This window comes from Cricetulus griseus (assembly GCF_003668045.3).
Source record: "Cricetulus griseus strain 17A/GY chromosome 1 unlocalized genomic scaffold, alternate assembly CriGri-PICRH-1.0 chr1_1, whole genome shotgun sequence".
Lineage (NCBI taxonomy): Eukaryota > Metazoa > Chordata > Mammalia > Rodentia > Cricetidae > Cricetulus > Cricetulus griseus.
The window spans coordinates 187,066,263-187,090,264 of NW_023276807.1; the positions used below are offsets into that span (position 1 = coordinate 187,066,263).

General features: G+C 49.6%; 1 protein-coding gene across 3 annotated transcripts; it reads right to left on the bottom strand.

The window, feature by feature from the left end:
* Window positions 1-217: 217 nt before the first annotated feature.
* On the bottom strand, window positions 218-22,436 carry Ogdhl (oxoglutarate dehydrogenase L). 3 transcript variants are annotated; one of them, XM_035452914.1, is made up of 22 exons: window positions 22,233-22,436; window positions 20,352-20,522; window positions 15,511-15,613; window positions 15,018-15,133; window positions 14,719-14,873; window positions 13,776-13,922; window positions 12,098-12,188; window positions 9,655-9,834; window positions 9,351-9,479; window positions 7,828-8,007; window positions 7,090-7,242; window positions 6,401-6,503; window positions 5,791-5,919; window positions 4,710-4,860; window positions 4,333-4,460; window positions 3,352-3,530; window positions 3,067-3,138; window positions 2,862-2,987; window positions 2,682-2,754; window positions 1,297-1,460; window positions 996-1,150; window positions 218-341 (listed from the first exon to the last, which is right to left on the bottom strand). In XM_035452914.1, the coding sequence occupies exons 1-22, from the start codon at window positions 22,434-22,436 to the stop codon at window positions 218-220; spliced, it is 3,033 nt and encodes a 1,010-aa protein (XP_035308805.1). The 3 variants fall into 3 exon arrangements, with proteins under 3 accessions (XP_035308805.1, XP_035308806.1, XP_035308807.1); XM_035452915.1 differs by lacking the exon at window positions 20,352-20,522; XM_035452916.1 differs by lacking the exon at window positions 7,828-8,007.
* Window positions 22,437-24,002: the final 1,566 nt, after the last annotated feature.

Consider the following 24,002-nt stretch of genomic DNA (forward strand, 5'->3'; position numbering starts at 1 on the left):
CAGGGTAACAGAGCACACCTATATCCCCTCCATCTCAGGAATGCTAATTCTTGGTCCTGGCCAATTCTGAAATAACAGAGACCAAAACCAGCAGTGCTATTCTTTGGTCCCAACTGCTACATAAATGTGGTTCAGCTACATGAGTGCGGATCATCTGGAGCCCCCAGAGTTCCCAGATAACCTCCCCCAGCAAGACTTGAGCAGGTTTGGCCTCATTCTAAAATGTCTTGCCCTCAAAGGCCTTCAGGTTGAAGGCAGTATCCAGAAACTTTCTCAGCGACACCAAGTGGGCATTCTTGTTTCCAGTGGCTGGTGCAGCTGCTGGGTCCCGGCCAACATACCTGGAGGAAGAGAGTCAGCTAAAGGAAGGACCAGGTCTAGCTGCACACTCAGTCCAGAACTTGAGGGTGAAACACAGGAGGAAGACTGCCTGCCTGGGCAGTCCTCTCAGTGAGCTGTGGACCTACAACAAATTGAGCTGTCCAGACACAGGACAGGGAGAAGATGCCCACCCCGTGGCCATGGAGACAACAATCATGCCACACCCCAGAAACTTTGGGAGCAAACACACTTGTGGCTTTACCACATTTCTCATCCTTGGTCCCATCTTTGTCACAAAAACAAAGATGCCCACACTGAGCATTGGGGGCTGACACCTGCTAGGCACCTCTAGAGGCTGGCCTGCACACACAGCCTATCCAATCATTCTCTGGCAGAGGAGAGGCAGTACCAAAGCTAGGGGCTAAGATTAAAGGGAGGAGATTTGAGTCATACAAGTCATGCATATCCCCCCAACTGTGATAAGGAAGCTAACCTGTAGACAGATGGCTCAGAGCCTATAGGGACTCTAATGTTTGCCAGAGAAGGGCAGAGGCTAGCTCTGAATGGCCCTGCTAACAAGGCAGGAAAAGGCAATATGGGACTGTCAGGCTTAAAAGAGCCAAAGGCAGGTTAGCAGAGGTGGGAGGTAGATAGAGAACTCTCCAGCCCAGTACCATATGGGCCGGGAGCGGCCAAGGAGAGTCATGAAGCGTGGACTGATGTAGTCGTAGTAGCCCATATTCTTATGTTCTTCCTGACACCACACCAGCTCGGCACCCGAGTACTTCTCTGCCTCCCGCATGATCAGGTCAAAAGGGAATGGCGAGATCTGGGGAGGTAGACATACAAAGAGTACAGTAGAGGGACAACATGTGCAGGGCCTGCGCCATACCTCGCCACCCACACACTGCCAAGAGCCAAGGCTGGTGAGTTGAATTTGTCTGTCACAACTAGTGTTCAAGGAACTTAGCAAACCTGCTCCAGGCGTGTGATGGCCACCTGCTCCTCCAAGCCCTGGCTGCTGCGCTCCTTTACCAGGTCATAGTACACCTTCCCAGTGCAGAAGATAAGCCGCCGTACCTGCCCAGGAGACCGTGCCGCGGGGCCATCCTCTGGAATCATCCGCTGGAAGCTAGTTCCTAAGGGATGGACCGGGTACCTCAGGGGTATCAGCATCATAAGGGCAATGGGACGAGGAGCACCCCAAGCAGCCCTGGGCTCTTCTTGGCTCCTGAACTGATGGAGGCTTTACATGAGACATTTACTTTGATCCCAACGATGGAATAAAGGACAGAAGAGATCCTAAATTGTTGAAGGGACAGACTAGAGATAGATCTGTGGACGGGAGCAGAGCCTTAGAAACACAAACATTCAAAGTGTGGAATATAGGAAGGGGAGGGCCCGGAGGACAGAAAAGGTAACAGGGTGGACCCATGATAGCACTATCCTGCCCCAGATCTGTCCCCTCCGGTTGTGCCCACATTACACATGGCACTCAGCCTCCATGTGCCAACGTGAGAAGCTGTTGGGAGGGGACATTCCTTCTCCCTTGGCCCTGTAACAGAGTCTCCATCTTCCAGCTTTAGCCATTTCTTCTTCCTGAAGTCAAGCATGCTGCAAAACTTCTCATGAAGCTACTATGATGTTCCTATATCGCCACATCTCAAGTGAAGACACTGAGGTGCAGAGGGCAACTGCTGCCAGTGGGAGGGCAGAGCTGCCAGTCCACCAGGGCTCCACTGATGGCCCACTACAGCCACCTTTCCACAGTGGACACACACAGACCAAAAAACAACAGTAAACCCCACAACTATCTATGCTGCCTGGGCCCTGACTGTCTAAACCCTGTCCCTACTACTACTCATGACTCAGCCAAGACAGAGCTGCTCTACTGGCCACAGGGCTTCACTGTGACTCTGTAATTCCCTACCAAGTCACACTTCAAGTCTTCATGTGCTGTACCTGGCCCCTGATTCCCAGACTGATGAAGCCGGGTGCTTTGGGAGAGAGCAATCAAGTTCTCAGTGATGAGTGAAAATATACAGTGAGTGATACTCAATACTCAGCAAATCAGACACCATTTTACCAGTGTCACCTCCTGGCAGCACTTACTGATGGCTAAGAGAGCCCACCCACTCCTCGGACACTGGAGTTTATTCCAAGTGACCTGATCTAGTCAAGGTGTCAATCTCCAATGCTGTGGTAAATGAGGACCAAGACAGGAGCTGCTGAAGGGCCAATGAAGACAGAGCTGGGAAGATAGTGGAGTTCCAGGGGCAGAAACCACACATCAGCCACTAGGCCTCACACAGATCACCACCCAATGAAGGCGGCCCAAGAGGTCCAGATAAGGCTCATACCGGACACCATCTGGTCAAAGCTGGACTTGGCATCAGGGTGCCTCAGCAGAGACTTGGGTGTGAAGACAATGAGCTGGAAGGTAAAAAGCCAGCTGCTAGCAGCCCCTACCCATCTGTGGCTCCCCACATCCAACCCTTGCACTGCCATGATGCTAATATAATAGGCTAGGGGCAGCTCACTGGCTTGCGGAAGGGCAGCAGGATCTGTCGGCGCAGTACATGGAAGTAGCTAGCTGGTGTAGAGCAGTTCACCACAATCCAATTGCAGTCATAGAGTTGGCTCACCTCAAAGTCCTCGGTGAACACCTGCAATGGATACTGGCAGCTAGGAGTGGCACTCTACACTACTATCTACTCCCCACCTGGGGACAGCAGCAGCACTCACTGGGTAGGCATCCGAGTCATCATTGCTCATCTGCAGGAACCTCTCTGGCCTTGCTGAAGAGTGCTCTGGGCCCTGAAAGTACACGTGATCCAGACTGAGTGCAGAGACCTCAGGCTTTGGGTGCCTAGATGGCTTCAAGGGGCGGATTAACTTTGGCTGTGCCTGTTCCCACCCTGCCCACAAGTCTAGTTCACAAGTTTCAGGGGCCCAGAAAGTTCTTCAAGGGACCAAGGGGTGACTCTGCCCCCCCCCCAGGCTAGGCCTGCAAGGGTCTCCAGCCCTCACCATGCCCTCCATGCCATGAGGCAGCAGGAGCACGATGCCATTGTGTCGAACCCACTTGGCCTGGCCAGTACTGATGAACTGGTCGATGATACACTGGGCTGTGTTGTGGAAATCACCAAACTGAGCTTCCCAGAGGACCAGGGCATTGGGGCTGGCCATGGCATAGCCCAGCTCAAAGCCTAGGCAAAGGACAACAAGACAGAGCTCAGTGTCACCAAGTAGCAGTGGATCCAGTTAAACCCAGCCTTTCCTCAGTATATGCTACCAGTCCTTCCCAACAGGCCAGAGTGAGCCTGGATGTGGAAGCATGCTTGTCTTTTTTGTTTTTGTTTTTTTGAAACAGGGTTTGTCTGTGTAATAGCCCTGACTGTCCTGAACTCAAAAAAGATCCTCTGCCTCTACTTCACAAGTGCTGGAATTAAAGGTGTGCACCTCTATGCATACCAAGAGCCACATCTAAAGACAACTTGGGGACACCATCACTAAAAAGACCCCTAAAGTATGTACAAAGCTCCTGAGAAAAGGCAGGTGCAAGCCCAGAGGCAATGCATTGCATGTGGGACTGAACCCCAGGAAGAGGAAGTAATAGGGGAAGTTTGCTGACTTCAGGTAAACTGAGGGGAAGCACGTCCCCGTGGGATCACAGGACAGAGAAACGAAGATGGGCTTAAGACCGTGTAAGGTCAGCCCCAGGCTTAGCGCCTGGCAGTCAGTAACTATGTACTGCGATGGACTCTACTGAACTTCTTGTCTGGACTCTCTGTACTTGGTATCCAGGGAAAGGGTTTAGGTGTCCAAGAGAAAACAAAGCAAATATTCCCTTCTGAGCTGCCTGTTAGACCATGTGGGACATAACCTCACCTCCTGAATGTCTCTAGAAATGGTTCAACCACAGTTCCTCAGGGCCATCCTAGTATCTCTGTCCTCCTTCCCAATCTCTGAGACTGCCTGTCCTCCCAGACCCAGAAGCATCCCACCCACCTAGAACTCCATACTCCGAGAGGGAGCTGTTGCACACAGTATAGGGGGCCTGGTCAGGCCACAGGTGATTCATAGGGACACACGTCCTCCGGTCAACTTCCTGGTCATGAAGAACATGGTGCCGGTGGCTGGGGAGAGACATCAGGATAGGGACAAGAGCAGGTAGACTGTCATCTACTCCAGACCTGGGCAGCAGAGGGTAGGCAGGTCCTGTTACTGTCCCCCAAAACCTATAAGGTCCTATGGAATGGTCACACCAAGGAGAATGGCACAGCAACGTGCTACTTCCCTGATGTGTAGTTCTGAGTTATGAAATCCATGGGCTCAATGAAGACAAGTGCCCAAGGGGCCAGGGCCCCAGCCTGCCTCAGCCTCACCTGAACGTGCCCCTCTCTACATCTTGGCCACTGAGCCGCACATGGATGCCCTCCTTTAGCAGTGAACCGAAGGCCATGTACTCTGCCAATGCCCAGTCCACTGTGCGCTTCTTGGTCATGTCTGCACGGCCACGCAGGATGCGAGAGAGGCCTGTGGGAAGGGGACCCGAGGAACACAGAAGTCGGGCCTCTGGCCTGGATGACCGAAGCACCAGAGCTCTGGCAGGAGTACTCAGTGAGAAAGCAAAGGCTGTAGGTGGCCCCTGGGGACTGTCCTGCCTAACCTGCAGCCAGACTAGAGCGGATCTGGGCTTCCTCACAGAGGAGGAAGCTGTAATGTACTGGGTCAGGGTTCTCTACAACAATCCCATGAGGACTGTCCCTGCTTTCCTGAAGAAGGGACTAAGGTTAATACCACACACCCAGTGAGAGCCATATAATGTGAATAGTCTCAACACTAAGCCTTGGTGCCATCAACGGGTGCCTTATGCACACTGAGAGAGAGTTGTGCTCCCAGAAGCTACGAAGAGAAGACACAGACATCCTACTATAGCCATGAGGCCCCAAACTTCTCAAACAGAAACTACAGTGGCCACAGCTAAGGGGCTAGTCAGAGATCATCGACTAGCCAGGCTCACAAGCCAGGAACTCATGGGGCTACCCTCTGGCATAGTCCTTAGCTAGGGGCATACCCATGTTCTCCTTGCCAGCAGAATTCTTCCTATATTCCAGGTTCTCCCCTAACCCTTCCACGGATGTCTCTGCTTTCCTGTTCGACATGGCCCAGGGATACACTAGAAACTGCCTTTGCCAGATTGAAGGTACCAATCTAAGACCACACCCTGACACTCAGTTGGAATGTTGTATCTACAAATGCCTAACTCCCCATATCCAGTGGGAGAGGAGCTAGTAACATGGGGAGGGACCCATATGAGGCTTTGAGAGCTGAACCGGGACACCAAAAGGCTAAGCAGGGACATTCCATAAGCTTTGTCCCACTTAGGTACCCCAACAAATCTCCCTGCAGGGCACAGTGTCAGCTTTGAAGGTAACTGTGCTGGAGCTTGCACAGCAGCCTTACCTGTGTGGATCTTAAAGTCCTCCAGGGGCACAGAGCTGGCCACATTGCCAATATGGGTCAGCATGTCCTCAGGGATGCCCGTGGTAGGACATGTCATGCTCTTGGGCTCTCCATCCACATTGAAGAAGCCTGAGGGGACAGAATCCATGCATATACTGGTGGTGGGACTTTGACACTCCTGGTCAGTTTTCTGTCCCATAAGAGAAAGGTTGCAATTTCTTAACCCCAGAGGCATCAACATATATCCTTGGGGCCTGCCACAGCTGAAGAGTCACAGCTGTAGCTCCTACACCTGCCTCAACACTCCCCTGGACCCTGGGATTATATCTGACCCAGCTTTGCCCCAGCAGAGGGACCCTCTGAGTAGATAGCCCCTGTACCTCCCACTCCATCCCTGGCAAACCATAGGTGGCCACACTTGCTCTAATGCCACCTGTCCACACTGACCTGCCTCCACCTGCAAAACAGCTCACAACTGCATATCAGGGATGAGCCTCAGCCTCTAGCTCTGCAGTGATGCTCTCCAGAGCCACCACAGTCCTGTTCCTCCGCCAATGCTCAAAGGAGTTTGGGGTGGGGGGGGTCACTGAGCTGCATGCTCCTCACTCACCAGGCCAGGGGGAGTCCAGCCAGTGCTTTATGTGCAGGATCTTTTTATCCTTGGACCTGCCATATGCCTCCTCACAGATCCGGTCATATTTGGCAATTTCTTCCTAGAATTGAGAGGAAGGTGTGGACAGACAGTGACATATTGGGCATCCAAGAGGGTTAGTCAGCTCAGACTCAAAATCCCTGGTCTCTATCACCAAGTTCTAGAACTCTCTCTCTTTATTCATAGGGATGCCAGCAACCTAGACCTCAGAGTTGAGAATGATCCTGGACAGATACTCCAAAGCCTGATGAGCCTGGAGTATGCTCAGTAAGGAGATCCAGGGGAACAGGGCAGACTCAGGCCTTGTTTTCAGAAGTTCTGTCCATAAAGGCAGAAGGACTAACATGTCCACAGATGATTCCAGGCATGATCCCAGTACAAGGGTCCTCTTACAGGACCTTATAGGACACCCCTACAGAGAGACCCATTCCTGCCTGAAACTTGGTTCCTCCCCATCACAGCACACACCTGGCTGTAACCATATCCTTAATTCCTCATGCCCTGTTAGAACCAGGAAATTTTGGAAACAAGGAACAGCGCTGCTCCTTTAATGTCTAGCACTGGGCTGATGTCAGCTGCAGCCATCCCATGTTCCCAGCCTGTCAATCTGAGGTTTGTCCCAATGCCCAGAAGTCCCGCCTCCCTACCTCAAACTCCTGTAGAGTGACCGTGCCCTCCGCAATGAGCTTGTCTGCATACTTCTTCAGCACGGGTACCTGTTTGTGGATCTGCTTGTACATGAGCGGCTGTGTGAACATGGGTTCATCCATCTCATTGTGGCCACGCCGGCGGTAACAGACCTGCAGGGGCAGCCAAAGGGTTCAGTCCCTACTACAGGCTATGTGCTCAGTACATATGCAGGCAGGGCACATCTGAAGCATCCCGAATGATCCACTCTCACCTGTCACTGAATGAATGCTCCATGGCAAGGCCTTTGTACAGATGGTTCTTGATGGCACTAACCCTCTGTCTAAAAGTCCTTCTAGCCCTAGTGAAGATGTGACTGAGGACCTAGCCAGCTTGGCACATCAGGGTGAGCCATCAGCAATTCTCTGGCCCCAGCACCCTCAAATATACCAAGCTTGTTCAGCAAAGCGGAAAGAGAACCCATCCCAGTTTTAGTACCCATACCTCCAAAGTACCTGGTTTATTTGGTACTAGCAATGATGGGCTACTAAGCCTGCTCTGGCACCAGCACCCTCAAGCACACCTGACTTTCTTGGCAAAGCAGGAATGGGGCAGGAATGGGCTACTCACCCCATCCTTAGCTCCGGCACCCCCAAATACACCCAGCATACCCAGCATAGCAGGGATAAGCCATCCACTCCTCCCTCAACACCCCCCACCCCCCCGTACCTTGGCCTTGGTCAGTACCCCAGACCCACCAAGTCCACAACAACATCTTTGTTGAAGGTATTCCTCCATTCAGCTGCCACACTGCATACATAGATCACGGCCTCTGGGTCATCTGCATTCACATGGAAGATGGGTGCATTGACCACCCGTGCCACGTCAGTAGGGTAAGGTGAGGAGCGAGCCATTCGGGGGTCTGTGGTAAAGCCAATCTGCAAGGACAAGAGAAGGCAGATGTGCCCCTCTGCATACTTTTTCTTTGTTTTGTTTTGGGAGACAGGGTTTCTCTGTATAGCCCTGCTGGCTGTCCTGAAACTCACTCAAGTCAAGGAGCTGGGGAGGGGGTCTATCGGGGTACCTAGGACATACAGGGGACATGAAGGGGTAACAGTAAATAAGTCCTTGACCACATATGACCACAGTTGCTGTGGGGCAGCAGTGGCGGCGGTGGCAGTGGTGGTGACAGTGGCAGCAGGGAAGCTGAGCCGTTTTTTCTACCAGTCCATTTGCGGCACTGGTACATAGGCCTTGGGGATCTGATACACCAGAGTGACTGTAGAGCTTCAGGCAAGATGTTTCAGTTCCCAACCTCAGTGTCCTCATCTATAAGGCAGTCTTATTAAAGTCCTGCCTCCCAGCGAAACTCAAGAAAGATTAAATGCTACCACAAATGAGGCAGAGAACACAGGGTTTCTAGCTGGTATTAACCTCAGCTGCCTGAAAAGAAAGGAACATGACTGCCAACCAAGACCAATGTGCTGAGCAGAGCCCAAGGTCACCTACAGCTCCTGTGCTGCACCCGTCCATCCTTGCCACTGCCTCTATGCCGCAAATATGAGTGTCTCCAGGTACCCATACAAAATTCTATAGTATTTTCATGGAATCTGTACCCAACACTGTATCTTTAATCATATATATAAAACAATGTAAATAATATGCAAATAGTCACTATACTATGCACTTACGAGAACAAGGGGGAAAAAAAGCCTGGTCATGTTTTATACAGGTTTAGTTTTGTTTTGTTTTTTCTCTTCCTGAATCCTTTTGTGTGTGTGATGTTTGGGTTCAAACCCAAGGCCTGCATATCTAGGCAAGCACTCTCCTTGGATTTTCTGAGACAGATCTCACTATATAGCTCAAACTGTCCATGAACTTTGTATGTAGCCTAGTGCTGAAATGACAGGCAGCTAGAACCATACCTGGCCATGCTTGGTCTGAATATTTTGGATCCACAGTCAATTGGGACTATGGATGTTTATCCTCCAGGTACAGTGGTTACAAAACTGTCTATAAATGTATATAGATATGTTTTTAATACATATATGTGTTTGTTATGTATCTACCAAATTTCTCAGAGCAGGACATGGGGCTGGGGGTTGGGTTCCCTGCCTGAGGTTGCACGCTGAGCTAGGGATCCTGATTGCTACCTGAGGTCACATGTGTTGGGAAGTTGCAGGACAGTGGAATGAACACCAGGGCTGGCTCACCTTTCCCACCAATCCACAGCCCATTCTAAAAATGGGCATGCCAATTGGCATGGAGCCCACATCCTTACCTGGTTGTTGACTACAACATGCACTGTGCCGTTGGTGGTGTAGGAAGGCAGGTCACTCAGATGGAAGGTCTCATAGACGACACCCTGGCCAGCGAAGGCGGCATCCCCATGGACCAAGATGGACATTACCTGCATGCCAGGGTATAAGCAAGCAGGATCCTGTACCCCAGCCTATGAAGCTCACCCTACCTCCTCTTATCAAGATCCCAGGATCCATGTCCTCAGTGCCCAGTCTTTCGGAGCTCTGCTCTCAAAGGCTGACCTTCAGATGCTACCCTAATGCTACAGACCCAGACAAGCTCACCTTCCGACCCTGGACATCCCCACGGTAGAACTGTTCTGCCTTAGTCTTCCCCTGTACCACAGGGTCCACAGCTTCCAGATGGGAAGGGTTGGCTACCAGCGACAGAGTGATGTTCCTGTTGGTAACACGGTTGATCCTCTCATGGTACATGCCCAGATGGTATTTGACATCACCAGAGCCCTGAGTGTAAAGGTGGGATAGAATGAACCTAACACCTCCCACAGGAAATGAATGGCAGTTCATGACAGTGCTGAGCCAACCTGCCAGGCTTCTTGAAACATACCAGAGTTCAATGGCTACCTTACTCTTCACATCAATGAAATCAAATGCATAGAAGTGTTGGAGGATATTTTAGGGTCTAGGAGTAGAGAAAGCTTACTTCCTAAACAATATATAAAGTCCCCATGCAGTAAGACAGCTAAGGAAGGACAAATCTGCCACAAGCAGTGGGGAGAAAATCCAAGCACACCAAATGGGGAAACAAGCTAGTAAGTCAACTGCAGAGAAACAGCTAATTGCCTTCAATATGTAAAGTCCCATGAAAAATGAACAAAAGCTATGGAGGGGACTTCACAGAACAAGAACCACAAGGGCTTCAAAATACTCAGTTGATTCATATTAAAAATATGATAAAAATAAATCATTTTGCACCTGTCCAATCGGCAAAGGAAAAATCAACAGAAAGGGGAACAGCTGTGGGAGGCACACGCTGTGGGTGGGTCCATGCAAGGCTCCATGGTGTCCGCTCCTTGCCCAGGTTACTGCACTTCTCAGGTGCCATGTGACAACTATAGTCACGTGCTCACTAAAAGGATGAGGATGTTCATTACAGCAGGCAGAACCCTGCAGCTGCAAGAAGCCAACAAACCAAGTTTGTTACCTGCTGACGTGGAACAAGGACAACTTCGTGACTGAACAGCCAGGTACCTAGAGTTCCCCGAGCTGTTCTCATGGCTCCTGGACAAAATTATACCTATCTGAGGAGAACACACCTCACCGCAAATGTAAGCAAGCACACACAGACACACCACAAGAATGAAGTCTCATGGAGGAAAATGTTCCCATTGCATCAAATTTTCTTTAAATGTTCAATTTCTTTATCAATTTGTATTTTTTCCTTTCAACAATAGTTACATTTTTTAAATCTAAAAAAAAAAAAACTCAAATTTTTAAAAGTGTTCCTTAGTCAAAAATTTTAATTTTCTTCCCCAGAATCCTGTCAATTCCTCACACGATTGTGGGGCAGGTGCCTTTGTACCTACTCTATGGAGGAACAAAGGCTTACAGGTTTGGAGGTGGCTGAGGGTCATGTCTAGAAGATCCTGGGCTAGAAGCCAGTGATGTGGGCTCTAGGCCTACTCTGGCACCATGTGTCAGGTGTTCTTGGGCGAGTTACTTTAACCAACCAAACACCTGTGCTGGTGACAAAGTTCCTCCCTCACTCCTGAAAGGAAAACAGATGCACATGTAGACATGGGATACACACACACACACACACACACACACACACACACACACACACACACACACACACACACACACACACACGGCCAGAGAGAGACAAAGGGAACAAAAGAGGAAGGACAGTCAAAATGTACAGATCAGGAAGTTCAGGCAGAGACCTGAACGAGGCAGACGAGAGGAGAGGAGGCAGTAGGGCTGAGGGCTTGGCACGGCCAGGAGCCTCAGTAGCATGCAAGCCATAGGATGGGAGCAAGAAAACATGTCCTTGGCTGGCAAATGGATAAAGGAAGCCATTAGTCCACTCATGCCTCTCTGGAGCCAACAAGCCATTCCAGGCTGATAAAGGGACTGTGGGCACAAAGGCTCACAACAAAGTCTCAGGAGAGAAGCCTCTAGGGGGCCCCTGCACTTCTCTGAGCTTCCGTTTCTCTAGCTGGAAATAGTGAGTTTGACCTGGATTATCCAATTTAGCATCCAGTCCCCAAAGCCTTAGGGACGCTCTGCAAACATCCCAGTCCCCAAAGCCTTAGGGACCCTCTGCAAACATCCCAGTCCCTATGCCTCTTCTTCATGTCTATCCATCTCCACATCTGTTGGTCTGGAAACTCAAGTCCCAAACTCTCCAGCCCACCTCCCAGACACCAGGTCTTCCTGGGGTACCCATTCCCCAAACACTAGGCCCTCCTGGGGTACCCATCTCCCAGACACCAAGCCCTCCTGGGGTACCCATTCCCCAAACACTAGGCCCTCCCGGGGTACCCATCTCCCAGACACCAGGCCTGGGGTACCCTCCTCCCAGACACCAGACCCTTCTGGGGTGTCCACCTCCCAGACACCAGGCCCTCCTGGGGTGCCCACCTCCTAGACACCAGGCCCTCCTGGGGTGTCCACCTCCCAGACACCAGGCCCTCCTGGGGTGTCCACCTCCCAAACACCAAGCCCTCCTGGGGGTGCTCCAGAGACAGGGTATGTCACTCACCTCATCTGCTGCTTCCAACTTGGGATCAAACTGACAGAATATCTGCTCCAGGTCCTTGCGGATCACATTGGCCAACACATTCAACCTGCCCCTAAGATCAGAATGTCTGGGGCTATCACCTGACTCCTGGTCACCTTCCTACATTGGCCAAGTATAGCCACTCCCCCTACCTACCATGAGACCTATCAGATCTCTTCCTGCTGAAGCCCCAGTAAGGCTCAACCCTCCCATCCTGTCTCAATATATACCAGACACATGAGTAGTTCCCTGGCCAGCTTCCTTCAAGCAGACTTCCTGCACATCAGTGACTTAGAAAGCCTTCTGGGGGCGGGGGCAGGAAGCCACCAAGCTACCTAGCATGTCCCTACTCATTCCTCCCCCCAAAAAACTGACCCCACCCATTACCCTGGCACCTCCCACCATGAACTTAGTCTGCTAAAGTTTCAAGGCTGCTCACATGCCCCGCCCAAGCCCAGGTAGCAGCAGTTTTGAGCAGAAATGGGGCAGAATGGGGAACACTGAAGGGACAATGTGGCAGTCATGGACCAGGTTCTTCAGCCCAGCCTGAACTTCCTACTTGAGGCAGTTACCGCAGGGGTGGGCACCAGCCTGATAGGAATAAATAAGTGACTCTAAACTTACTCCAGAGCCCAATCCTGATTCTCGGCTCCACACAACTGCAGGGAAAGCCCCCTCCCATTGGTTCCCCCCCAACACACACATACACACACACACACACACACACACACACACACACACAGGTCCTATGGGCTTGAGGAACCCAAGGAACATTCCTCAGCTGCTCTGGGCAAAGCCCTCCATAGCCCCCAAGTTTACCATTGACACTGTGGAGACCTGAACTGGCCCAGAATGGCCCCACTGTTCAGAGAGCCCTCCAGGCAAATGCCCACCCAGCACCATCTCACAGATGTTTGAGCCATCTCTATCTTCCAGTGTCATCTTCTCCTGCTGTTCTAACAGCCTGAGACATGAAGCCATGTGTTCCATGTAACCTTGGCGACTGGGCCAACTCTGCCTAACCTCCCACCAGACACTGAGCATTTCCAGGCCCCTCAAAGTACCATGTCAAACCTCAGATTCCTGGCCAGTCTGCCAAGACAGAAACTCTCCATACCATGTGTCTAGAGTCCCTAAGACAATGCAGCCCTGTGCTAGTCCAACCACAAACAACTTTCTAGATCACAACAGGCCTTTGGCCCACATATCACAGGGAATGAAACTTCCAAGTCTTCATCAGGGGAAACATGGAGTCAACTTACGGCTAGGATGCAGACCTACATCTCTCCAGACCTATGTCAAGGGGATGTCAACTCAGGGCCATCTACTCTCACATCCCTGACACATCCCTGACATCCCCTCCTCTGAAGGATTTTCTAGTAGAATGTATCCCAAGTCTGAGGTCCTGAAATTCCAGGAGAAAGCAGCAATATGACCAAAGAATCTGGTTGGGCACTGGCCACATGGTGGCTTTGGCCAAGTATTTGGGTCTTGTTGTGACAAACAGGCCAGACCAGGGGCCCTGGGAACCTATCAAGTTCCCTGCTTCTTGCTTCAAGTAGTACCAATGCGCCTCGCCCTGACTTCCACCCTCTCTCTCTCCTCAAGGTACAGGCCTGGACAGCAAGCATGGATGCCAAGGGCAAGTCAGTGGTCCTACCTGTGTGGCATCCCCAGAATGACGTTTTCAATCCCCATCTCGCTAGATTTGTCAATGATGGTCTTAAGAGCAGGAATCATGACCTCACAGCCTTCTAGGCCAAACCGCTTCTCTGAAGACCACTTCCTGGCCAGGAAGTCTTCAAACCTGTTTGGGGAGAGGGGAAGAGAAGCGAAAGGGCTGAAAGAGAGGGTTGGGATTCCTGGGTGCTTTTCACAAGCATTGGGATCAGAATGCCCAGGACACAAGGAAAAAGTCACCTCCCTCCAGTGTAGTCCAGAACCTACACTGGACATGGACACCATGTCACACTCACCCAACAAAAAACACATGGCAGGGTGACCTGGGACTCCATTCCCAGATGCCTTTTCATATCCAAATGACCTCAAGAGGCCATCTTTTACTACTCCTGCCCCACCACCCTCCTGCTACTGTGTAAGTTCCAAATACCTCTATCCTGCTAAAGTCTGAGTTGAGCCCAGGCACCACTGCTCAGAATTCACTTAGCACCCAGCAGCTGAGCCAGGTACACTTCCAGGCCCCTACAGCTCTGAAGGTCCCTTCTTCCAAATCATCAGTGGGTAGCATTCCACTGCCCCTGCCAGGAGTGCCATCACACTCACCCATGCCAGGGACAGTGCAGAGACAGCATTCTGTCATATCATTCCCACAGCCACACTCTTGTTACTTCTGCCCAAGCTCAGTGTGACCTCTGCTACAACATTTCTCTGGAGTCCCATCCCCACCCCACCCACCAGTGAGTGTGGTTCTGATGGTCAAACTAACTGAGCATATGGTCCTAATGCTCTGCCTAAGGGCTCCTACAGGCCTCCAGCAGTGGGACCAAGTAGACTGCTTTCTCTTCTAGGCCCTGCTAGTTTCCCAGCTAGGGTACCAAGCATGGTCCTCCAGCCATGCCGGCTGTCCATTGGGTAGTGCTGACCTCATGGAGCGCACCAGTCTGGCCAGCAGAGTCCTCTTCTCCTCGATGGAAAACTGCATCACACCAGGAGTCTCAAATTTCTGTCGGATCCATTGGCATTGCTCCACATCATTAATAAACATGAACTCCAGGCCAATGTGCTGGCAATAGGTGCTCTAAGGGACAGGTGGAAAGTCTGTGAGGAACCAGCAAGAGGAGTGATAGTCCCAGAGTCTGAGACTAAAAAAGGAAGCACCCTCACTCCCTCCCCACATGCTCAAGAGCTACAGAGCTAAGCAGACATGCCTTCCTGGGCTCACCTCCAGGCGACGAATGATCTCTCGCAGAGAGAGCGTGTTCTCGGAGCCCCCAATGAATGTCGTGGTAGGCAGCTGGAACTCTTTATCCAGATCAGCCTCCTGCAGGTCATAGAAGGCTGGAAAGGAGCCCAAGGCAGTAGAGGAGGAAACAATGAGGTTGGCTAGGGGATGGATAGCACCCCAGCAGCACCCACTGCACCCACCCTTTAGGCCTATCTGGAAGCCCTGACCATTCCTCAGTGGAAAGAGGAGGGAGGATCTGCACCCACCTGCTGCCATGAGAGTGGATTGCCCAGTGGTGAACCCTAGTGCAGGTGGGAACATGGCCCTCTTGGGAGCACTGCATAGTGGTAACAGGAACAGTCAGAAAGCCAAACAGACCCAGAGATATGCTGGGTTCAGGCTAGGTTTCAGGGCCCGAGGCTCCTCACTCAGCCACAAGCACCAGCTAGCATGGCACTGCCAGAGTGACAGGGAAGGTGACAACTCTTACCCAATTTATCAATGGTTGTGATCAAGTCTGAGGGTACAAAGGAGTCTAGGTCTGCATCCAGGATGCCCAGAGGATCCAGCTGGGCCACATGGTGGCCTCGGATCTGGGAAAAAGGAAAATAACAAGGCTGGACAGATCTTTGTTCCAAGTGAGGCTCAGAACCCCACCCACCTCCAGCTTCAGACTGTCAAGTTGTCACACATCCTACTGTGCTGCCTGTCACCAGTGACAGATGGCTGGAGCTCCAGTTCAAAAGTACAACACAGGGCTGGCAAAAATAAATAAAAACCTATACATGAACTTAGACACTACACACCATTAGGAAGTGTGAACTTCCAAAGTGTCTGGGATATGAACAAGGAAAACGCACATATGAGTGAGAAAAATTCTCATCTGCTATTGTGAAACCACATCCATGATCTCCCAGACATGCACTTGTGCATGTCTACACACAATAATTAAAGAAAAATTTAAAAGATTGATTAGAGTTTTAAAAATGAATACATATAGGCCTTAGAAGAAATCATAAACTAAAAAGAATTATGAAGCAAGAAAAATTATTATACATAGAGATGGGGACAATATAGGAATTGTAAATACTGGATTGAAAGAATAAGATTCCAAAGAACCAGGCTTTTAAGAATATCTTGTTGGTGTACACCTTTAGTCCCAGCACGCAGAGGCAGAGGCAGAGAGGCAGAGAGGCAGAGAGGCAGAGAGGCAGAGAGAGGAGGCAGAGAGAGGCAGAGAGAGGCAGGAGAGGCAGAGAGAGGCAGAGAGAGGCAGGGAGAGGCAGGGAGAGAGGCAGAGAGAGGCAGAGAGGAGAGGCAGAGAGAGGCAGAGAGAGGCAGAGAGGCAGAGAGGCAGAGGCAGAGACAGATGGATCTCTGTGAGTTCAAGGCCAGCCTGGTCTACAGAATGAGTGCCAGGACAGCCAGGACTACACAGAGAAACTCTGACTTGAAAAACCATGGGAAAAAAAAGAATATCTTGTTTTAAAGATTTGACCTTGAAAACTTACAAATATTTTAAGTATAAAACTATATTAAGATTTAAACATGAATAGTAAGATGTAACAAATAGTAATATAGCCATAGTAGCTCAGCTATGCAGAGAAGAACGATTCCATTTGGCCAATCGAATATTCCCTAAAGACAAACAGAACTACAAGGGAAAAATCATAAACTCTCCTATTGCCAATCAGTAGCGACAGTAGGAAATTGTTATTCTAAGACTGTTGCATGTGGGCTATGAAAACATCACATAAGCCACTTCACTGGCATCTCTGAGAACATCTATTGTTGGCATCTTTGAAAGGAGATGGTGCTATAAGATGGATGAGGTCAAACCCTTAGTCCTACATTTGAAGTATACAGCCACATCAGAATAAATCCATAATGCATGTTAGCATGTTATCTTTCTGAAAAGCACACACTTTCAGCTCTGATCACTACAACTGACAAGACTGAACATTCTCAGAACTCCTTGGAAGCATGGATGGTTCTGGAAGGGGGAAAATATACAACTAGTCTAGTTATTTTTCTGTTGTTGTAATAAAACACTGACCAAAATCAATTTGGGGAGAAAAGGGTTATTTAGCTTACAGGTTAACAGTCCATGATGGTGAGAAGCCAACTAGGAATTCAAGGCAGAAACTAGGAGTCAGGAACTGAAGCAGAGACCAAGTGGGAGGATCAAAGGATAGGAGGATAACTGCTAACTGGCTTGCTCAGCTACCTTTCTTATACAACCCAGGCCCACTGCCTAGCAGAGGCACTGCCCAGTGTAGGCTGGGCCTCTTACATCAATTATCAATTAAGAAAATGCTCTGCAGACATGTCCACATGTCCACAAGATCAAGGCAACTCCTCAATTGAGAAATTCCCAGGTGTGTCAAGTTGACAACTGAAGCTAACTATGACAAGATTGACTTGAAGAATCTTATTAGATTGGAGAGCAAAGGGGTGCTGACTACTACCAGGGCTGTGAATAAAGACACACTGTAAGGGGGGAGAGACAGAGAGAGAGAGAGAGAGAGAGAGAGAGAGAGAGAGAGAGAGAGAGAGAGAGAGAGAGAAATTTACAACAGACTGAAATTCATCTATTTTGTTTAAGAGTGTTCATTCATGAGAAACTACAAAAAGAAGAAAGTTGGAGGCCCATATGACTCAGCTGTTAAGAGCACTGGCTGCTCTTCCAGAGGACCCAGGTTCAATTCCCAGAACTCATACAGCAGCTCACAACTGTCACTCCTGTTCCAGAGTATCCAACACCCTTATACAGACATACATGCAGGCAAAATACCAATTCACATAAAATAAAAACAAAAAGAAGAAAGTTGGGCAGGGTGGTGTATACCTGTAATTTTAACAATCGCTGAGGCAGAATATCATGAATTCGAAGCCAGCCAGCCTAGTCTATAGAGAGAGACTAGGAGGAGAAGGGGGAGGAGGATGACGACAGCCTTCAATGGTGACTTATGAAGGATGCACAGAACATCATATTTTTGAATATCAGTCAAAAGGAAAACTAAAGTACCTCCCCGAGCCTGCCTTTGCTGTACAATGTGCATCTCAATGTACAGTGGACAAAGGTAGCTGTCCCATGACAAGAACCTCAGGTAGAAGGAAAGCTGGACAGATAATAGCTACCACCCTTGGCTGCTCACTGCCCATCTCATCCCCACTAAGAAGCTGATGTGGGGAAATCAAGTCCACATTGGGTGAAGCCTCTAGAGCACCATGCTCACTGACATGAACAAAGGGATCAGTGAAATGACACTATGGGGATGACTCAGAAAACCTCTACAGGAACACCACCATGGTTCATTTCACAAAAATTGGCAAGAAATACAAAAAAAAACAAACAAAAAAAAAAAAAAAAACAAAAAACAGAGTCGGAGAGCTGCAGAGTGCAGGAGACACATCAGCCATTGCAACATGCGGCTTTGTTGTGATCTTGCCTGAATCCAGAGGATCCTGTGTCTGGTACAGGCAAAAACAAAACAAAAACAAAACAAAACAAACAAAAAAAACCACAAAAAATAAAAATCAAGCTATATATGGTGATACATGGCTATAATCTCAGCACTTGGGAGATGGGGGCAAGAAGATCAGGAGTTCAAGGTCAGCCTTAGCTACATAAATAGTTTAAAGCCAGACATCTGGGCTACATGACAGTATGGACTGAAGAGATGGCTCAGTGGGTAAGAGCACTTACTCTGCAAGCATGAGGACTAGGTTTCAAATCTCCAGCACCCTCGTAAACAACAGGGCCTGGTTTTCTGTGCCTATAACCTCAGTTAAAGCTAATGGAATCAGATGGATCCCCAGAGCTTGCTGGCTAATGAACCTAGCAAAACCAGTGAACTTCTGGCTTAACAAGAGACACTGTCTCAAGGCAATAAGGCAGAGATGAAGAGGAAGACACCAGACATCCTACTCTAGCCTCTACATGCACACACACCTACATACCCACACCCCCACACCCCCCCACACACACACGTGTGCACACGAAAAAGGACTAAGAACCATACTGGGATAAAGCCACATAAAGGCCCTCAAGCGACATCCTGGGTGTTAATCTCCATGCAATATGGGTCTAATTTGACTTTGCTTGTTCTTGTCAAAATCAATCATGAAGTCACTTTCTGCATCTTTCACCCAGTCAACAGAACACAATGAAAGACCCCTTACTGGAAATACTTGGGACCAGGAGAATTTGGCATTTCACTCTCTTCTTGATTTAGGGATATTTACAGACATAATGAAATATGTTGGAGACAGGACCCAAGTCTAAACATGAAATTCATTTATGGTTTCACAAACACCTTACATGCAGAGCTGAAATGTGGTTTTGTTCAATGGTCTTAGGATGCCTGGGTTTTGACTACAATCTATCACATAAGATTAGGTGTGGAATTTTCCACTGATGATGTCACATTGATCCCCCCCCCTGAAAAAAACTCAGATTTTGGAGTTCTTTGGATTTTTTGGGGGGGGGAATGCTCTACTGGAACCACAACAGTTACTGTGCTGCCAGAAGTCCACTGCCCATGGGCCCTCAGGCCAGTGAGAACCCCTGACACCCTGAGGCACTGGGTGCCCAGGAAACTCGCTTATACCTCCCACTCCCACACAGAGGGTGCCTAGTGGAAGACAGCACATTGTTTCCATTTACTAATGCCCATGTAGCAGCTCGCAGCTCCCTTCTACCAAGTCTCTTCAAGCCCCAGGACACTTAGCAGTACCCTCTGCTTCCCTTGTGAAATGCCTTCTGCCACCAGTTCCCACAGATAGCCTCAATGATTGCACCTGTCATGGATCAACACCAGTGCAGCCCTCCAATTAGTCCTGTTCTGTCAAGAACATGGACCGTCACCAAGACACACTGCCAAAGACTAGGCCCAGACTAGGGACCCAGTGTGAGAGAGTTCAAGCCTCCAGAATGAGCAGCTGGTAGGGGAGCCGTGTTTGGTAAATTATTAATTCATCCCATCTTCACTAATGAAGTTCCTGCTGCAAACAGCCCGTTTCCTGGAATGCCCAGACTAGAGAAGTGTCAGAGTGTTCCACAGTCACTTAACAGTAAATACAATTGATCACCTACTATGTGTTCCTCTAGGCATGTCGGACATTGTATGTGCAAGATGGACAACAGCATGGGGAAACAGACAAGCCAGCAAATACTCAAAAGCTACCAGGGAGGTGCTTTGTGCTTTAAACAACATAGGACAAAGACTGGTTCTCAATGAAAGTAACACTAAAGCCCAGACCCCTGCTTCTCTCACCAACTGTACCTTCCCCCCTCATCATCTTTGCCCATGCCTTGATCGATCTCACCTGGTAGGCACGAATGAGGGACTGTACTGCCAGGTGGTCCTCCACCAGCTTGCTAGTCTTGGTGCAACTTGAGACTGTTGGCCTGATCTCTTGGATGACAGCTGGGGGCTGTGGATGAGCAGGACCCATAGAGGCCTCCTTACTTGCTTTCCGGAAGAAGCTGTCCCAGGACTGGGTAGGGAGAATGAAAGAGCCCAGCCAGGTCAGGACATGAAGATTTAGGATCCTCAAAGCTTTCAGTGTTCTTGGGTTCCATGGTGCCCAGGGTCCTTCCAGAACCTCTATTCAGGGACCCTCTCTACTAGCCTAGGCCTCTTACTCTTTGCCCAGCTCTCCTCAGGGTATAGGTTCAGCTATGACAGGGCCTTCTGGCCTGAGGGAAATCTGTTTTTGCACACTGGGTTACAGATCTTAGGAGATGGCAGAATAGCTGGCAGAGATCACAAGATCTATGTATAGGTTTTTGTTTTGTTTTGTTTGAGACAATAATCCAATTAGTGGTAATTTATCCACAAATGTACTCATACAAGTGTGTCCAGATGATCCCTTCAGGGTTGTTTATAAAAATGGTGATGACTGTTAATAAGCAACTGGCTTCATAAATGAGTGCAGATGCTGTAGAGTGAAGCAGTCTGCTGTGAAAAGGTGTGTTTGTTAGGCTGGATAGAGGGTACTTACTACCAACACACACCTCAGAGAGGACAAGGCCAAAGAGGCTGTGCCACCCTGCTGCTTCACAGAGAAAGCAAGATCAGGTGTGCATACACACAGATACTTCTGGCTTCTAGGAGAGTAAGTAACAGTGCTGGCCTGGGGAGGGCTGCTGGCTGGGCTCCTGGGAGAAGCCCATCTTGAATGTGTGAGGGCTCAGGTCCCATTCTCAGCACAGAAAAAAAACTGGTTCCCTCTGCTCAGTTCCATGTAGTGCCAGTGGAATCCTCATGGAAAGCAATTTGACACGACATACCAAAATTGCACACATATAAACTCCTGGATGGAAGAAAAATCTTCCTACAGCTAGCTGTGTGCACACATACAAGTACACTCTGCAGCCCCGTTCTCGGCAATCAAGACAAGAAGTCCATTACTGGTAACAAGGAGGCATCCATGTGACAGAAAACTACGTAGGCAGAAATAAACAAGCAATGGGGCTCTTCGTGTACTGACATGAAAAGAGCTGAAAGACAGCCAAATGTAAGCCAAAGAACAAAACAGGATTGTTACCTGTCACTTTGGTGGGAATGAGGGGCAATTCCATTATGTTTGCAAAAATTTTACATAAAAGAAATCTCAGAAAGAGAAGAAACTAAGAGTATCATGTGGTGGGCTGGGAGGGACCTCTTGATTTTTCATACTTCTTGAGTCTGGATCCTATGACTATTTACTGTCTCCCATTTCACTTTTAGTTATCAAGGGGTATTAGTTATCAAATGACACATCTATAGGATTTTTTTTTTGTTTTTTTGTTTTTTTGTTTGTTTTTTGTTTTTCGAGACAGGATTTCTCTGTGTAGCTTTTCTGTAGACCAGGCTTGTCTTGAACTCACAGAGATCTGCCTGCCTCTGCTCTTGAGTGCTGGGACTAAAGGCATGCACCACCACTGCCTGGCCTGGCATTTATTTTCTTAATTTCATTGCAGGAGTCATCTGCAAAGAGCTCAGGGAGGGCAGGTCTCTGGAATTCTGGGCAAGGCATCTTCCTGGTCCATCAAGTGGGACTACCTCCCACCAGAGTTTCATCCAGCAATAAAACAAGAAGCCTCTTCCTTCTCCCACACACAAATGCACAGGGACTGAGCTCATGGCTGCTTCCAGCAATCCCTCTTCCCTCCATCCACCCCAGCAGCTTCCCTCCCATGAAATGCAGAAGGCCAATGCCAACCTTGTGAACACTCTGTGGGTTTTCCAACCAGGCAAAGTACATCTCCTCCACGTAACTGGAGCTGACTCCATTTCTGCTGCTTGGGATGGTGGTGGGTGGCCCAGAGGACATCCTGTGCCCATCCAACACTGGGATATCCCGTGTGGCCAGGAACCTTATGGCCTGTGGTCCCAACCTGAATGGCAGCAGCCTCAGCTGATTCATTCTGAACATGGGCAATGAAGAAGAGGCATAAATCATAGGACACAGTCAAGAGGAAGCTCGGATAGATGCGAATTCACTCCTAGCATCTATGGTCCCAATACTTGGTGGCCCCAGACTAAGCCAAGGTGAGACACCGGTGACAAATTCTCTTCCAGTTTCATTTCCTAGAGGGAGGTCTCAGCTCAGCAATATTCTCCAAAGGACTCTGATCCCCAGTGCTCCTGGGCCCTTCCCTCCAGCCTAGGCTTCCTCTCTGTTGGCCCTAGGATCCTGCTATCTCTATATACAGCCCTGCTTCGGAGGGCACCTAGCTCAGCCCCTGGAGCCCACTCACGAGATCATAGGACATGTGTGGGCAGTAGGATAACCTACCACCTTGGAGGTGGGTCAGGGTTCTCCAGGCACTGGGCTGGCTGTGAATGATCAAAGGCAGGAAGAGGGCACTGGGGAGCAAAGGCTCAGAGAGATGAGAGGGGACAAGACACAACCTCACCGGAGTCGCTAATCACTGGTCAGAAGTGACCAGTGACTCCCCATGAGCACAATACTGGATCAGGGCATCCTTCTTCCCAGGCAAATCCAAAAGGTCAGGAACCCAGGGCTCAACAGTAGCCCCACTTCACAGATGTGAGGATTGAGGCTGCACGTAGTGGAGGCAGAACCAGAGGCAGCCAAGTGACAGATCCCTGCCCCAGCTACCGTCTCTGGCTCCTGAACACTTCCTGGAACTCACGCTCTGGGCAAACACCACTCAAGGCAGCTGTCAGCCCCAGGGCACTTACATGCTGGAGGGCACCCAGGTCATGGGAAGACAACACTGGCTTCCCTTCACTTGTCAAATTACCTGCCCTTTCCCAGGAAAGAGGCCTGAATGATGGGCAGGCAAGCTTTCAATGTGAGACTTCCTCAGCCACCTCTCCCCAGGAGGACAGGAGTTTTAAAGGTCCCTCCACTCCTAGAGAACCTCCAGGCTCCCCCACTCAGACCCACTGAGGCCCTTTCTGGTCCAGGGCCTTGTCATCACATGTAAAGTGGGACCTCTGTTCTCCTGCCTCACCCCATGGCTATGAGCAGCAGCCCCTCTCCTGCCCAGCCCAGCCACAGCCTAGACACTGAGCAGATCCTAATGCTCTTCTGTCTGGGGAGGCCAAGTGTTGAAGCAGAGTACAACCCTAGAACCACTCATCAGGGTCCGGGAGCCCAAGGCCCCTTAAACAGTCCAATAACCCAGAACATGTATAGTCTAGGGCAGTGGTTCTCAACCTTCCTAAGTCTGTCACCCTTTAATACAGTTCCTCATGTTGTGGTGCCCCCCCCACCATAAAATTATTTTTGGTGCTACTTTACAGCTGTAATTTTGCTGGTTATGAATCATAATATAAATATCAGATATCTGATACACAACCCCTGTAAAAAGGGCTGTTTGACTCTCAAAGGAGTTGCGACCCACAGCTTGAGAACCACTGTTCTGGGTTGTAGCTGACTCCCTGGTCCTGCTTAGAACAAACCATGAATCAATGTTCCTAGGTGTGTTCAGCCAACTGTTCACCAACTGTACCCCTCCAC

Bases quoted from the DNA above. Each gene is read 5' to 3' on its own strand.
- Ogdhl (XM_035452914.1), bottom strand. From the start codon at position 22,436: ATGAATCAGCTGAGGCTGCTGCCATTCAGGTTGGGACCACAGGCCATA. The intron at 9,835-12,097 runs GTGAGTGACATA...CTTTACACTCAG, and splicing joins AGTTGGAAGCAGCAGATGAG to GGCTCTGGTGATGTCAAATA. The intron at 7,243-7,827 runs GTGGGTCTGGGG...CTGCCCCTGCAG, and splicing joins AAGATGTTGTTGTGGACTTG to GTCTGTTACCGCCGGCGTGG.